Below are 15,332 nucleotides of genomic sequence, written 5' to 3'. Positions count from 1 at the left end.
GTGTTTTGATCATCTCGGTTCTTGCTTTGCTCCCGCAAGTCTTGCCCCAGCCCCCTTTTCTATTTTTTGCCTTCCTTTGATAAAATGCAAATGGTGGTGATTGGGTGGTGATGAGCAGCCGAAGGATCAGGGACATAATGCTCTATACAGAACTACAGTGGGTTCCCAACAATGAAGTACTGTATGTGGGTTTCTCCTTACTCGGTCAGAATTGATGGTTTCAAAATATGCTCCCGCGGCCAACATTTCCCCATGACTTACGGCAGCTCGAATATTTGCGCCGCCAAACCAATGCCGGCCGCCTCTTTCTTTGTCTCCTCTTGCCCAGCGAGCACTACACAGCTCGCAACGCCGCTGCGGATTTGCTTTCAGAGTGGATTTTTTAATATTTGAGTTCTTGAAGGCATCTGGCCCTTATTTAACCATCACATTTACATCCAGTTCCTGCAGGCATGATTCTGTTGTTTAAGCTTGGCTTGGTGCCCTCTGCAGAAAGTCTCTGCTTTAATGAACACAACTCCTCCGACGTGGCCGGGGTGCCCTGTCCCACCGCCCCTGTGCAGCGACAGCTCCTGGTGCTTTGTCTTGGGTTTCAAATGCGAAGACAAAACCTAAGAGCAGACACTGCAGGGGAATTCGCTTTATGTGAGGGCCACTGCTGGGACCCAGTCAACGTGATGCCCTCATATTATTTGCAGAAGTGTTTACGCACTATGAAATGTTCAGCCAGGGCATACAGAAAACTGTAAATTATTTTATGAGATGTATACATGCTTGATGGCAGAATTTTAAGTGCGACCTGGGAAGGTTCTATCTAAATTCCGTGAAGTCGGACGAGAGAACATGTGCTCCAGAGCGAGAAAAGGTTATAATTTCTAGACAAGTAAACTTTTTTCCTCCCAGACCAAGAATGATCAGTTATGTTTGTCTCCTATGTGGTAAAAGCATTATTTGTGGATGGTTTATTAGTTTGTATATATAAAAAAGAACCAGTAATAATGTGTAGTAATGTGTAGTAATAGTAATAAAATGTGCAGTCCCTCCCAGAATCGGGAATGATACACACCATTTAGGGAAAAACAAAAACATTTGTGTTTCTGATGGTTTCCAAGAAAAACCCTTGGCACTAAGATTGGAACACGGTGATTGCACCTCAACCATGATGATGTGCAAGGAGGAAGCTTACTGATGAAGAATAGACTCAAAGCGGCACATTCAGAAGTCTAGGTGAAGGGGCCAATCCCTGCCCATCAATAAATCGCCAATTAAAATCGCCATGAATCGCCAGTAAAAACCAAGCCAAGTGCACTGCCATCAAATCACTTCTGGCTCTCCGTGAGCCCCACAGGGCAGAGCAGAACTGCCCCGGTGGGTTTCTGAGACTCTAAATCTTATGGGAACAGAACCACCACCCCCCTTTCTCCCTCAGAGCCGGCTGGTGGTTTCCAACAGCCACCTTTGCGGTTAATAGCCCAATGTGTAACCCACTACGGCACTAGGGCTCCTCCCTCTGATCCGTTCATTGTTGCTAGGTGCCACCGAGTAGGTTCTGCGTCACAGTGACCCTACGTACAACAGGAAGAAACGCTGCCCAGCCGGTACCGTCATCACCACTGGTGTTTGAGTGGCTTGCTGCAGCCACTGTGTCAAGCCATCTTGTCCACGAGGGCCCTCCTCTCTTCCACTGACCCCTCCACGTTACCGAGCATGATGGCCTTCTCCAGGGATGGTCGCTCCTGACCACATGTCCACAGAACGTGGGCTGAAGCCTCGCCATCTTTGCATCGGATCCAGGGGGCAGTATTATTGTGAGCGAGGCTCCACAGTTACTTGTGCTTTACAGTCTCCCAAGACAGCTTTGTGCAGTCACATTTGATTTAGCATTGAGCCTGATGTATCGGAGAATACATTTAATTAGCAGCATAGTCCGGTTGAACAAGACTTTAATGAATAACACATGCTTGAGGATGTGTCTGTAATGGGTGCCATTTTTATAAATTTGGGTTATTGTCTAGGAAAAACACACCACAAACCTCTGGCCTCGGTCGGTAAGATTCTTAAGCAAATCCCGTGTGCTAGCGTGGAAGCCCCCACTGGGAAGCAGGGCCCTGGTGCCCTCTTCCGAGTGGGCGATCCCAGGAAAGTCCCTTTCCTTGTTTCTGACCACTTTAAACATCGGCAAAGTGAGTCTTTGTAGTAAATGATCACTAAGCCCCTCTACTGGCCTAACATTAGATGACTCCACACAGCATTTGATCTTGAGAGAGCCATTCACTGGTCACTTTAAAAAAAAAAAAAATGTCTCCTAAACATTTCTCTCTATGTTCGCTGTTTAAGTAAATGTCATTTCACTTAAAATTCAATGTTATGGAGTCAGAAAAAGAAGCCAACTGGAGAGAAAGGAGGGGGGTGGGGAGAGGAGGAAGAATTAAAAATATTAATATTGAGCAATTATGGGATATCCAGGCTGGTTCAGGACAGACATAAATGAGCTTGTTTTTTTCGGAATTCGGCTCCCTGGCTGATGATGAAAAGTGAAAGGTTGTTATGGGGTCTGGACACCTTCAGCCCAATCACTTTACCTTCAGCTTACTGGGCAAAACCCGATTTTATAAATAATTACCTGCCAGACTGCTCAAGATAGGCAAACATACGCCAGACCAACAAAAACACAGACCTGTCATATTTCCAAGAGAAATGTGCGTTGAGTCTTCCTTCTTCGGGACTACAAGGGGATCAGGTAGAAGGAAATGAGGCGAGTGGAAACGAAGGCTTACATTTCTGCTTTGTGAAGGCCGTAACATTCACGACGTGGGAGAGAAGACATTTCGATGTAACCCCAGAAAACTTTATTACGTCTATAGGCCTGGCAGATCGAAACCAAACAAGAAATGCTGCCTCAAGCTGAGATGTGTACTGCAAGCTTATAATCTTCCATGATTGAGGACGCCAAGAAAAATAAGAAGTACAATAAAAAGCGAAGTTTAATCATACATTTCAACAAGCACAGATGGAACAACAAAACTGTTTGGCAATTTCTTGATGTTTTCTATCCGCGTCGTTTTGTTCCGGGCTGGCCACTTGCCCCCAGAAGGACCAACAGAGCACAGGTAAGTGACAGGTGACCAATGTGAACAGTGTGGCACAGTCATCTTAAGGGGGGCTTCCAATCGATTGGGTCACAAGAAGACATCCTTCATGTTTCTCACTTCTGTCTTTATTAATCCTTACTACAGCTGCTTCACTGGGCACAAAACCATGATCAAAACAGTGTGGCACAAAACTCCTGTCAAATTAAAGCAACAACATCCCTTTATTTCGGCCACTGGCCTTGGGTCAGAAGCTGTACGATCGCACCTGCGGCACATTGGTTTGTTGGCGAGTGACAGCCCCTCAGGTGGTAGAGAGTGGAGATGGCTGACGGGTGGCTCAGGAGCAAACCAGGAAATGACCCAGGCTGCCTTGCCAGTCTGACACTTCCCTTCTTTCACTGATGCTCATGCTGCGCCTTCTCAGGGGCGTGGGGTGGGGGCGGAGGGCCTGGGGATGGAGGGACTGGGAGAGGAGGGAGGAAAACACTGGATGTGAGCAAAACCATACCTGGCTAGGCAGCTATGCAAGAAGCTGAGAAGCAGCACTGAAAAATTATACCTGTCCTAGAAGTAGGACAACAACAGTTAGAGTAAAACTGCACCTGGGGTAGCTGAGGCCGTAAGTCTTTAAGGGTACAGAGTCTCATTTCGCCCCCTTGGAGTAGCAGGTGGTTTGGAACTGGGGACCTTGCGGGGAGCAGCCCATCAGATGGGACAAAGGAGAGAGAACCATCAGGTCTTGATGGGTGGGTTTCCAAGACAGATAATTCGCTCTAGAAAACGAGGGAGCTTCAAAGAGTCCGCGGACGGATGGAATTTAAAAGGCAGTGGGGTTTCCCAGACACGTTTTAAATGTCCCTTGGACAGGTACACGGTCACCAACCGCCAGAAGTACACTTGGTGGGGTGATGGGAGACAGAAGTGGTCCTTTTCACTTTGCTTCTTTGGCCCCGCACCTGGATTACAAAATGTAAGGACTGAAACGGACTAAACCATAAGGGGGACTAAACACCGCTTTCAAGATATGCGAGCTGACGGCAGTTAATCCTTTTTTCCAAGTTAAAATTTCAAAATTATGTGATCTGCGTTCTTGTCCACCTACACACACATCCTGCCATTAATTAGCTAAACGGCCGCTCTACAGGGTGAAAGGCTGAGGGGGTCGGAAGGGAGCCAGAGTCACAACAAACTGGGCCCTGCCTGGGCTGCGGAGCAGGTGAGCTGGGGCTCGTTTTGTCCCAGGAGGGGAGAAAGAATCACCTGAACGTCGCCTCTTCCCATTGTCACTGTCGCCGCCACCTCAGCAGGCCAGGAAAGCCATCCCATTTCTGCGGTAGGCGCTCTGTCAAGGAAGAAATCTGCAGTGAATTAGCACATCAAGCAAACAGGGGAAGGAGGCAAGAGAAGGCGGCCAGGCTCTCTTCCTGTTTGGTGGGCTCTGCTGGCTACGGCCTAACAGGGTGCTTGATCCGAACACTTCTGGTGGCACAGCGAGACCAACCACTCTGTCTATTACAAAGTCAGTGTGGTTAACAAGTGGTTAGTGAGTCTATTTTAGGGGAGTGGGAGATATTCAAAATGAGACATCCCAGTTTGTTAATTGATTGGGCTTGGTTAGGCCCAAGAGATATTGTGTTGAATCTGTTTGTCCTTTGTAAACATGTGTTCTCTATTCGACACGCTCAAAAATTCAGTTCTAACTAAGTATTGTAATAGTCTATAAATTACTGGCTCATTATAGCCTTTCCGGGCCTAATTTATAGTCTGAGTGAAAAGCTATGGGGAACAGACAGTGAGAGAGGCCTTTCCTGCCCCCTAAATCAGGGGGATCGTAAAGGCGTTCGGAGCATGACAGACATTATAGCAAACTTAGAGCATATGCCAGTTTCCATAACACACACACACACACACACACACACACACACGGATGGAGATGTTCCTATTACAATTCACTGCCATCAAGTCAATTCTGACCCAGAGGGACCCTGCAGGACAGGGAAGAGCTGCCCCCACGGGGTTTCCAGGACGGCGTTCTTTATGGAGAGGAGCGCTGGCAGCAGCCCAGGGGAAGTGCTAACCTGCTAACCACGAGGTTGCCACTTCAAACCCACCAGTCGCTCCTCCAGAGAAAGGCAAGGCCATTTGCTCCTGTAAAGACTTACTGCCGTGGAAAGTCTCTATCGGGCAACTATGAATTGGAATCAACTTGGCGGCGGTGGGCTGCGTTGGGTTGGCTTTGGAAGGGCGATGAAGCAGATGGCCACAGCTTTCTCCTGTGGGGCAGCTGGTGGGTTCCTTTCGGTGTCCTTTGGTTCAGCATCAGACCACTAACCACCACATCACCAGGGTCCCTTATGGGATACAGACAGTGGGATCAGACATTCCTCAAAACACACTGGTACACCAGACACTGATATGCACGGATGCAATAGCAGGGAGCTTCAAAAAGTTCATGGAAAAACTCCAGGATCTTTTCATTCCATGTTTCCATGATTTTTCTGTTGTCTCCACTGCATCCACTCCTGTTGTTGCTGCCATGTGCCAGAGAGTGGGTTCTGACTCTGAGCAAGCACACACGACAGAGTCGCAGGGCCCTGTTGGGCCACCATCTTTACCGAAGCGCCATAGGGAGCTCTTTGTCGCACGGACCCCTGGAGGGGCTCGAGCTGCCGACCTTGCAGTGAGCGGCGGAGTGTGTGACCACGAAGTCACCAAACACACCAACCCCCCAAACCAAAGCCGGGCTCCCTGCCACAGCAAGTCCATCCTGGCTCACGGCCACCCTACGGGACAGGGTCCAACTGCCCTGTGGGATTCAGAGACTTCCTGTGAGTAGAACACCAGGGTGGCTGGTGGTTTCAAACTGCTGACCTTTGCAGTAAAGCAAGCACGATGACATTCTTTGTCGTCCCAGGAGACACGGGGCCTCAGTGTCTTGCTTGTCCCGACTGCCAAGAGGGAAGCTGACTGAAACCGTGGCTGATGAACAAAACTCGCTCTCCCCGTCATGTTTTTCACGGTGGAAAGCAGTAAGCGTCACATCCGGAGAACTCCTAACCTTCAATTAGATGGAAGTTGAGTTAGTCTGGGTAGACTAGCGAAACAAGTTCACGGAGACACTCAGATGTGTATAAGAAAGAGCTTTATAGATAAGAGCAACTGGGTATTGAGAAAACATCCCAGCCCAGTCCAGATCAAGTCCCTAAGTCCGATATTAGCCCATATGTCTGACGCCAATCTATAAAGTCTTCTTCAGACTCACACAACACATGCAATGATGCCGAATGTAGAAGATCACAGGGCAGTGGGTAGAACGTCTTTGGATCCAGTGGCATTGGAAACATCTCAGTGCTGGCAGGGGTCTCTGCATCAGGGTGGGTCCATGGGTCTTGTCAGCTGCTATGTTTAGCAGGGTGTGTCCAGAGAGAGAGACGTGTCTCCGGCCTCCAAAGAGAAAGTACCGGATTTCCCAGAATCCTTAGGAGAAGGCCATGCCCACACAGAGGCCTCATTGGCTATGACCTGATTGACAGGCTAGACTCCACCCCTTCACTCTTAATCTTCAAATTGACAAACGATGATATATCTACCACAGAAGTCTTCTACAAGCTGTTTTCAGGGAGAATGGAGAAAAGAACACAAACATCTCTCATCGGGGATGTTTCCTGCCTTGTCTTCAGCATCCATATAATAGAAAAACAAAAGAAGCCACCTTTGTGGAGGACGCACTGAGGGCTCTAGACCCGAGCGGTATTTTACTGACAATATTCCACGTTTCATTTATCATTGCAGGCACACCTTGGAGACGGTGTGGGTTTGGTCCCAGACTCTTGCAATAAAGCAGGCCACATGCAGTTTCTGGTTGCTCCGTGCAAGAGTGTTGTTGACACAAGGTTGTCGTCTCTCAGGCGCATGCAGTGACAGTAAGGCGGAGTCTGAAATCCGGGGACAATGACCATGGTGAAGCGGGCACCCGCTGCTGGGGAGATGATGTCAGAAGGCGTGCTTGATGCAGCCCTGCCACCAACCTTGTCTGTGAAAAGCCGGGGTCTGCACAGTGGGGCAGAGCGAGGTACACCCAGACACGGAAAAGGGAACGTGCACCCAAGCTTCACAGGATGACTTCCGTCAACAGGAGGTGAAACAAAAACATGGTTTCCTAGCTAACCTTGAGTTCATCATCAAAGTCAGTTAAGTTGAAAACCACCTCCCAAGGGTTGACTATGGTGGTGAGGCCCAGGAGCCCATGGGATACCCAGTCCTTGGCTGGGCTCCCGAGTTGAGTTCAGACTGGTGGATTGAGGATGGGCGCATCTCCGGGCCCACTCCTCAGCCTCTGTCAGTGTGAAGCTGTCCTCACCGCTAGTCCCTTTCTGCTAGGGGACACTGCAGGAGGGACGCTGGCCTTCTCTACCAGGACTCTGAAGGCTGTGCGTCAGAGAACAGTGGTGAGTGACCTCCACGGAGAGCCACAAAGAGCTTGCAGCAATGGATAGAGTGTCTTCCCACAACTGTAGGCCAGCGGGGACTCGGGCCTTGAAACAGCGCCTCCTGCCACAGCTCCCTTTGAGACGCTTGTGCCAAAGTAACGGTTTCAGCTTCTTGACCCTGAGACTGCAAGTTTTATAACCAGAGGGACCACCTTGAACGTCACAAACTAAAGGACAGGGGGGTTTACATGGGGCCACATGGACCTGGAGAAAGCTGGATTCTGGCAGAGGTACTTGGCTGAGGAGTGCCCTGCGTGGGCAAGGGTTCTTGGCTCAGGGGAAGATGGAGTCTTGGCTGAGCTCACCTAAGAAAGAGCTCAACTGAACTCTTCCAGGGTCGGCCATCTGAAATGGCCCTCTCTCTAGTACCTGAAAGATCATGTTTCAAAGATCAGTTCACCTTCGCAGATGATTCATCACTCATAGTCTTAAGTGGCTAAGTCTGAGAAAAACCAACGTTTTTGGAAGGAGCTCTCCCTGCTCTAATTCTAAAAGAAAGAAGGAATAAACAAGCCTTGTGTAACTAGGGAAGAGCAATTGAAGCAAACCAAACCTCGATGGTCCTCCACCCCGGTCGGCGCATTTTCTTCTGATGTAGAAAAGACGCATGCTGTTCCCCTGAGGGGGTTATGGGAACATCCCATGGTGGCATCCTTTCCACTCGATAGGAAGACAACCTATCTTTGTGCCAACTGTGGGCGCCTGTGGATGTGTACTGGGAATGTTGAAGCGGAATTTAAACAGTGCTTGGTGTGAGGACCTTCCAGAGGCCACGTCCCCCTGACTCACGTGGTGCTCTTCTTGCTCACCAATGTCCGAGCCTGAGCTTGACGCCCAGCTCCATATCCTCACAGGCCTGTCTAGTTGGTAAGACCAGAACATGACCAGAAGCAGCCAAGACCTCTACCCACGGTTAAAAGCGATGAATGAATGATGGAGGCAATCACACCGTTCCAATAACACGGCTAGATGACACGTAGGCTTTCTTCTGAGGGAATCAAGCTTGGCTTGAACACTGGTTGGGAAGCGCAGGTACCGGGGGGACCAGGCTCAGCTCAAAGTGAGCAGTAGAGAGGCTATGTATCTTTTTGAAGGATTAATCTCGGGTCCCAGGTTCTGTCTACACTGAGGCTCAAGAGAGCCCCTGATTTTTTTTGTCATTGATTTATTTATTAAGCTCACAAATATGATGTCAGTCTACCTAGATAGGCATCCCCACCCCCACCCCCCAGCCTGCGCAGGGCACTGAATGGATCAACATGCGCTTGTAAACCCCAACTCCCTTTGTGCTGACCTGTGTCCGGACAAGCTGGAGAAGACAGGCCAAGCTCTCAGACAGGCTGACTTGCACACTAGGAATCGTCATTCATGGATATGTTTTTTAAATTCAAATTGATATCAAAAAGAAACAAAGTTCACATAAAGGAAAAGCAGATAGCTACGTTATACACATATCCCCTAGTTCCACGTTACACATGGTTGTGAGCTCATGTGCTATCTGTGCTGTTGGCCTACGAAACAGAGTTACCTAGGAATGGGGAGAAAGAGGAATCTTTACACATCTCCTGCCCCTTTCAAACGTTATTTGAAATTAAATGAAGGTGACCAGACGCCCCGCTTTTGGCGGGACAGTCCTGATTTTTAACAGTTTTTCCCGCGTCCTGCGGTGTTTTTTAAAAAAATCCCGATTTTTAGAAAGAATGCATGACAAGCTAGGGTATCTGGTTTTCGGCTGCCATGTGGCTATTTTGCCAGGATATGAGTTTTATCAATGGTGTCCCGCTTTACCAATGTTAAAATCTGGTCACCTTAAATTAAACCCTGTGATTAAAGGCAAAAAGGCTAGCGTGTCAGAAGCCCTGTCCTGCAGGGTCGCTACCAGTCAGAATCGACTCGAGGAAGTCGACTGGCTTTGTCTGGTCCAGCTGGAGATGAAACCACTGTATCTTTTGTTTCCAGTACCCTGCCCCTTCTCCTCTGCTCTCCCGCACTTCAAAGAGAGAAGCCTTTTACCCTAACAGGTCCCAAATTCCCTGACAAAGGCTTCATTGGCAAACAAAGCCTTTCATCACAAGGTTCAAAGGCCGAAGAAAGAAAATGTTTGGATCAGCCGAATTGTCTGGATTCCTATACATTTTCTTAATCTGACTTTAGCTCGTCTTTTAGCTCCTCTGCGGCCAGCAGCCGCTTAGAAAGGGCGGCAGGCAAAGGTGCTCAATTCCTGCCCTCAGCCCGGTCCCAAGTTCACGCTCTGGTTTACCTCAAGGAGGACGAAAACGACCTTTGTGTTTGCCTTTAATCACAGGATTTAATTTCAAATAACGTTTGAAAGGGGCACGAGATGCGATATGTGTAAACCTCTCAAAGCAGGGAGGGCAAAGATTAAAAAAGTGCTGAGAAACATGGTTTTATGCTCTACGAAGTACTTTCATGTCCAGATCGAATTTTTGAGCCTTACCACAACGAGGCAAAAAGAGCTTGCCCCCTCCTTTTTAAAGGGACATGTCCACAGAGGGGAAGATGAAGGATGCAAAATGCAGGCCCTGAGTCTTTTCGTTACATAACATCGTCCCACGTTAAACAAACACACACACACAAGCCATCCTGGCATCGGGCATCCTTTGTTCCTCTCCTGTGTTAGAGACCCACCTATTCTCCCCGCCCTAACAACTCAAGGCTTGGTGCGCATCACTTGAAGGGTGAGTTAGCGTTCCGTTTCAGACGGAAACCAGGCTCCGCAGTCCTTCGAGTGCACAGGTGGGGCTCGGGTTGAAATCAGCTTTGCTGTGGAGGCCTCCTTCAAGTGGCTACTTCCCGGTGGAGCCACGGGAAGGACACGTCATGCTTGGAAAAGTAGAGGGAGCAGCAAACAAGAGGAAGACTGCTTGACAGGACAGATGGAGGCGGTGGGAGCGGCTGTGCGTTGGCGCAGGACAGGGCGGCGTTCGGTTTGGTTATGGGGGTGAGGAGGGTCACGACAGGAGTCGGAGCTGACTCAAGGGAACCCCAGAGGACTGGGTCCACCCGTCCCCCACCCTGGAAAGCTTGGAAAAACACCCACTCCCCGTGGAGTTCAGCCTTGGGAAGGCAGTCCACGCTCCCCTGGTGAGTGCAATGGTAGAGTCCTCGAGGAGACCATCCCAGGGTCTCTCAAGGTGCTGTCAATCAACGGAGCCTTCTAGAAGCTGTCATGATCATGAAGCACATGCTATCCTTGATGGACACTCCAATCCTGTCATTCAATAGGTTTCATGTGGGGAGACAGAAATTGAGGTTGTAGGGTCACGTCTTTTACCCACACAGCAGAGGGATCACCTGTCCTCTTGCTGCGAGGCCATTTTCAGGTCGGTCCCCAGGTACTGGATGCCACTGCAAGGACCGCGGCCCATCGGGCAACCACACCATTGCCTGCCGCAGGGCAAGAAGGAACTTGGAAGCTTTAACTTAACTCGCTGCCACCGAGTCGGTTCCAACTCACAGTGATCCCACCGGGCGAGGGGACTCGTGGGTTTCTGAGACTAGATCTTCCCCGGAGTCGAAAGCCTCACCTTTCTCCTGAGGAGCACATGGGATCTCGAGTTGCCAGCCTTGCAGGAAGCATCCTCACTGGGAAGCTGAGGCCTTTGCAAGCATCTAGAATCCAGCAACAACAGAACTTGGGATTGCAAAGGATCTCTGCAGATTCGCCTAGCCCGGGTCCTAATTTAACAGTCACCTGCCCGTGGGCACGTGGTGAGAATTCCACCCCCACCTGGGGCTCTGGGGGATGGTCCTGGCTTTGCCTAAAAGCTATGTGCTTCCCTTCTCAGACCCTGATGGGGGAAACAGACGGAGGGAAAGAAATTGTTTTTCCGGATAAAGAGCCCTTGGGAGCAGAGCAAAAGTGGAGGGACCCGGGGGCAGGTGCCGCGGAAGAGTCCGGACCAGCCAGGCCAGGGAGAGCTTTGGTTCTGGCTTCAGGCTCGTCTGCTCTGTGAGCAGCTCTCTCTTGAAGAATCAATTTCCCTCAGTGCTCAACAGAGGCAGCCGCGGAAATGGGTGAAATATCAAAATAAGATAAACATGGCTGAAAGGATCTGCAGCCCATGGGGACCTCCGAGGGGGTGTCCCACTCAGTGGCAGTGGCAGTGCTGAGCAAATCAAGCGGCCTGCCAGGATGCATCTGGAACTGGCCCATTTGGGTTCAGTCTGGTAGTTAAAAGGGACAATAAAAAGGCTTGGAGCACACACCCATCGTCTCCCAAACTACTGTTAACTCCCAATGAACTAAGTGCAGGGTGGAGCCGGAAGACTGGTGGACCAGGGGAGCCACCCCGGTTACCAAGGCCCTGCTGTTTCTCAGAGGACAGAGGTCCCGTAGCCCAAAGACGGAGAGATATGGAGCCAAGCGACAGCCGTGCACCACGTCACGTCCATTCAGGAAACATCTGACCACATGGATGTCTGTGGTCCTGTAGGTTGTGATAGTTTAAAAACCTCAGTTGGAGAACAGGGCGTAGTGAATGCAATAACTTCTCACACTGGAAACATATATCTAGTGTCTTATGGACGTGATTATGCTGCCCACCATATGGTGGTCCAGTACATATAGTACCCATCTAAGTATGTCTTAAGAGTCATTAGAAATGCCTATGCCACTGGCTTTTAGATGCTCTGTGCTGTACTTTCTACGGAAACTGTGTATTATGTAACAGTGCCTGCTTCGCCTCTTACAGCAGCACCCATCTCTCGAGTGTCACTTGATTTCCAAAAACCTAACTGTGAAGTGCATCCTGACTCCCAAGCACAGCAAAGCCCGGGAGAGGCTTAAAGGAAAAGCAGGCGGCAGCTAGGTTTGCACAAGGCCCAAGTCACATGGGACAGAACGTGGAAGGGAAGTCCTAGTTCACAGAACGTCTCTTGCACGCTAAGCAACACCTGACGGTAGCAGCAACGGGCAGGTCTCAGTGGTCGCTACCTTTAAGCTAACATGCTGGGTTTCTCGCTTCCTTAGTTGAGCTGGGGGTGGAAAGGTCGGCCCTTTTTCTTTCCTTCTTGTCTGCGCTTTTGTCACTGCTGGTTAATCAATGAATGTTTTCCACAGTTACAGTGCAATTGTGCTTTAATTGTACAACACGAAGTTCAGCTGATGGTAAAGCCCGTTGGGATTAGCAGCTACTCATGTACAGGAATGTATGCATCCCGTATGCAAACGCTGTTTTCAAAGTCAGCTAAGTTGGCTCCTCTCTCTGCCCCTGCTCAGCCACTCACGGAAAGGACGGGGGTGCAAACCGACCCCGAGGAGGCTAGAAAGAAAGGCCTGGCAATGTAGTTCAAGAGACAACAGCCAAGGGAACCTTCAGCAGCACACGCTGCTTGGACAGGCCTGGGCTTACCATGTGCTGGCGTTCACCGTGTGACAACTGGGACCTGACCTGGCACGCTTCAGAGCGAACACGAGGTGCACCTGGAACTGACCTTCCTACTTCTCCCCTGGCAGCAAAACTCAAGATCACGCCAAGGAGCCGCCAACTCCACTGCCCCGGACACGCAAACTCGGCTTGGCCCTCTGGGCACTCAGGGGCCACGCTTCGGGAGGTGACCGTGCCCTGAGAGACATACTGTTTTGCTTTAACACCACAGCAAACCTCTCAAGCCTTGGAGCTTCGTATCAAAGTTCTTTAAAAGATGAAATGTGCATGCCCTCCCACCCCGCCTTTTCTGTTGCCCTTGTGTCTGCGTGTGGGCGAGAGATCTAATTACAATGAGGAAGGCTGAATGGTGGTCTGAGATTCTTAAAATCAAAGTGGGACTCCTGGCTGAGTTTCATTAGCAAACATAAATACAAATAAGCGCAGCTTGTTTGTACCACCGCCATGGACGCTCCTCCTTTTGATAATTCCATCATAAATCGGAGCGTCCCGAAGATTCTAAATTGAACCATATGATCTATCGCTCGGAAACATGCAAAACTCTTCGTGAAGCATTTTCCTCTGGATAGACTTTCCCAGTGTTATAAAGATCCCGTGCACGTACCCAGGGCCCTTTGTCTGACAGCAGAGCCTTTATTTAAAACCGTGGAGGGAGCCCTGCCCCTTAAATAAGAGGTCTTCTCTGGCCGGCAGGATGGGAAAGAAGATGTCGCATGAACTCCCCTTTGGTTCCCAGTCACCTGGCGCCCATGCTTCTTGAGAGACTTGTCCTTCTCCACGGGCTCTCCTCTCACTCCTTCCGTCAGATTCCACTTCACTAAAGAACAGCCACACCGGCCTCCCATTGATTCTGGGGCGGTGGAAGCATTATGAACACAAACCCCGCTCCATCAGTCACAGAAAATGAGCCTGTCTCATTGCGCGAGTCAGCGCAGTCAAATCATACGGAGGTGAGTGTTTTCACCTGTTGTTACCGTCACTCAGAAAGCTACCAATGGCCGATACAAACACTGCTGTATTTTAGAGATAAAAAAAAAAATTTTTTGCTGAATATTGTTAGCCATTTTATACTTTTTCTTCAGCTACTTTATATTATTAATAAAAACATAGGCACCTGAAATTATGCCAAGTTTAAAAGACATCTGCATATCTAAGTAAAAAGTGTCAAACATGCAAGAGTCAGGAACCTGGATGATCAGCTACAGGGGGGCTTGGCTCTAACAACAGTTAATTTGCCCTTCTCTTATGGCCTCAGGTAAGCAGGGACTTTGCTGTTTGATTTATCTCTAAACTTGCACCGTGTGGCCCAATATCCTGCCAACCGGTAGGTGCTCAGTAAATAATTATCTGCTGAATGAATGAATTTGCCCAGAGGTAGCTTGGTTTCCCCCGATGAAACGGAGAAAGGCTAATGTGTGCTTGCCAGGAGAGCAGACCAGGACACTCCCACGCCAAGACACCACACGACCTTTGCCGATTTTGACTCACAGCGACCCGACCCGTAGGAGACAGAGCAGAACTGCCCCTGCGGGTTTCTGAGGCCTCCGCTCTTTAAGGGAGTAGACAGTCTCCTCATTCCCCCTTGGAGCGGGCCAGCACACATCCCATGAAACCACTCGGGCTCCCAGGTCCCGAATCTGGGCTTCGACCACACACCAACTTGCAAGATAGCCATCAGCCACAACAGTTAAAGAGAATTCATTAGAGTGAGCTGGATAACGCAACCATTCACAGTGCTACAACGCAAGCACTTAGTCTGATACTAAGTCCGAGCTCCCGCCGGGGTTGTTTCTGGACTTCATATTAATTATCTGCTAGGAGGAACAATGTTTGCATCAACCCAGCCAACTGTCTTGCTTGCCAGAAAATTAGGAGTCCCACTTGCCTAAGGTAACATAACTTTATTGAGTCTAAACATTATATGTTCAAATATTCTGTTATTAGAAATTATAATAAATGGTATCCAGATTTTTAAAAATTTTAGGTTATTGTAATTTTACTCAACTGTACCTTTAAAGTCTCAGAAATAATACACTATAAACATAAAAATGTTGCTTCAATATTTTCTGCCACATTAAAAAATCATGCCACAGGAATAGGAACATGGTAATAACAGCTGTTTTTCCAATGGTCAAATACCGATTTGGGATAGTAAATTAATTATAATTACGATTCATAAGAATTATTTGAAGACATGAGTATCAAAAACCATGACAAAAAAATCCAAGGGACAAGATAATTATGAATAATATCCATCAAATTGGGTAGCTACCTATATTTCTTTTTTTTTTTTTTTAAACATTTTATTAGGGGCTCATACAACTGTTATCCCAATCCAT

The 15,332-nt window shown here is 48.9% G+C and overlaps 1 protein-coding gene across 8 annotated transcripts in view; it reads right to left on the bottom strand.

Annotated features, from left to right (window-relative positions):
- Positions 1-2,966: 2,966 nt before the first annotated feature.
- SUPT3H (SPT3 homolog, SAGA and STAGA complex component) overlaps positions 2,967-15,332 on the bottom strand; it is a 442,749-nt gene continuing 430,383 nt past the window's right edge. For 2 of the 8 annotated variants that reach the window (XM_013006777.2, XM_045294857.1), the window contains one exon: positions 2,967-4,450. In XM_013006777.2, coding sequence (XP_012862231.2) covers positions 4,376-4,450 — 75 coding nt within the window. In that variant the 3' untranslated portion in view covers positions 2,967-4,375. The remainder of the gene's footprint in view (positions 4,451-15,332) is intronic. The other 6 variants (XM_045294852.1, XM_045294856.1, XM_045294851.1 and 3 more) reach the window with 5 other exon arrangements.

Source organism: Echinops telfairi, unplaced genomic scaffold (genome assembly GCF_000313985.2).
Source record: "Echinops telfairi isolate 266 unplaced genomic scaffold, ASM31398v2 ScPeMD7_3533;HRSCAF=4204_1, whole genome shotgun sequence".
NCBI classification, from domain to species: domain Eukaryota; kingdom Metazoa; phylum Chordata; class Mammalia; order Afrosoricida; family Tenrecidae; genus Echinops; species Echinops telfairi.
This window is presented reverse-complemented; position numbering and strand designations above follow the sequence as displayed.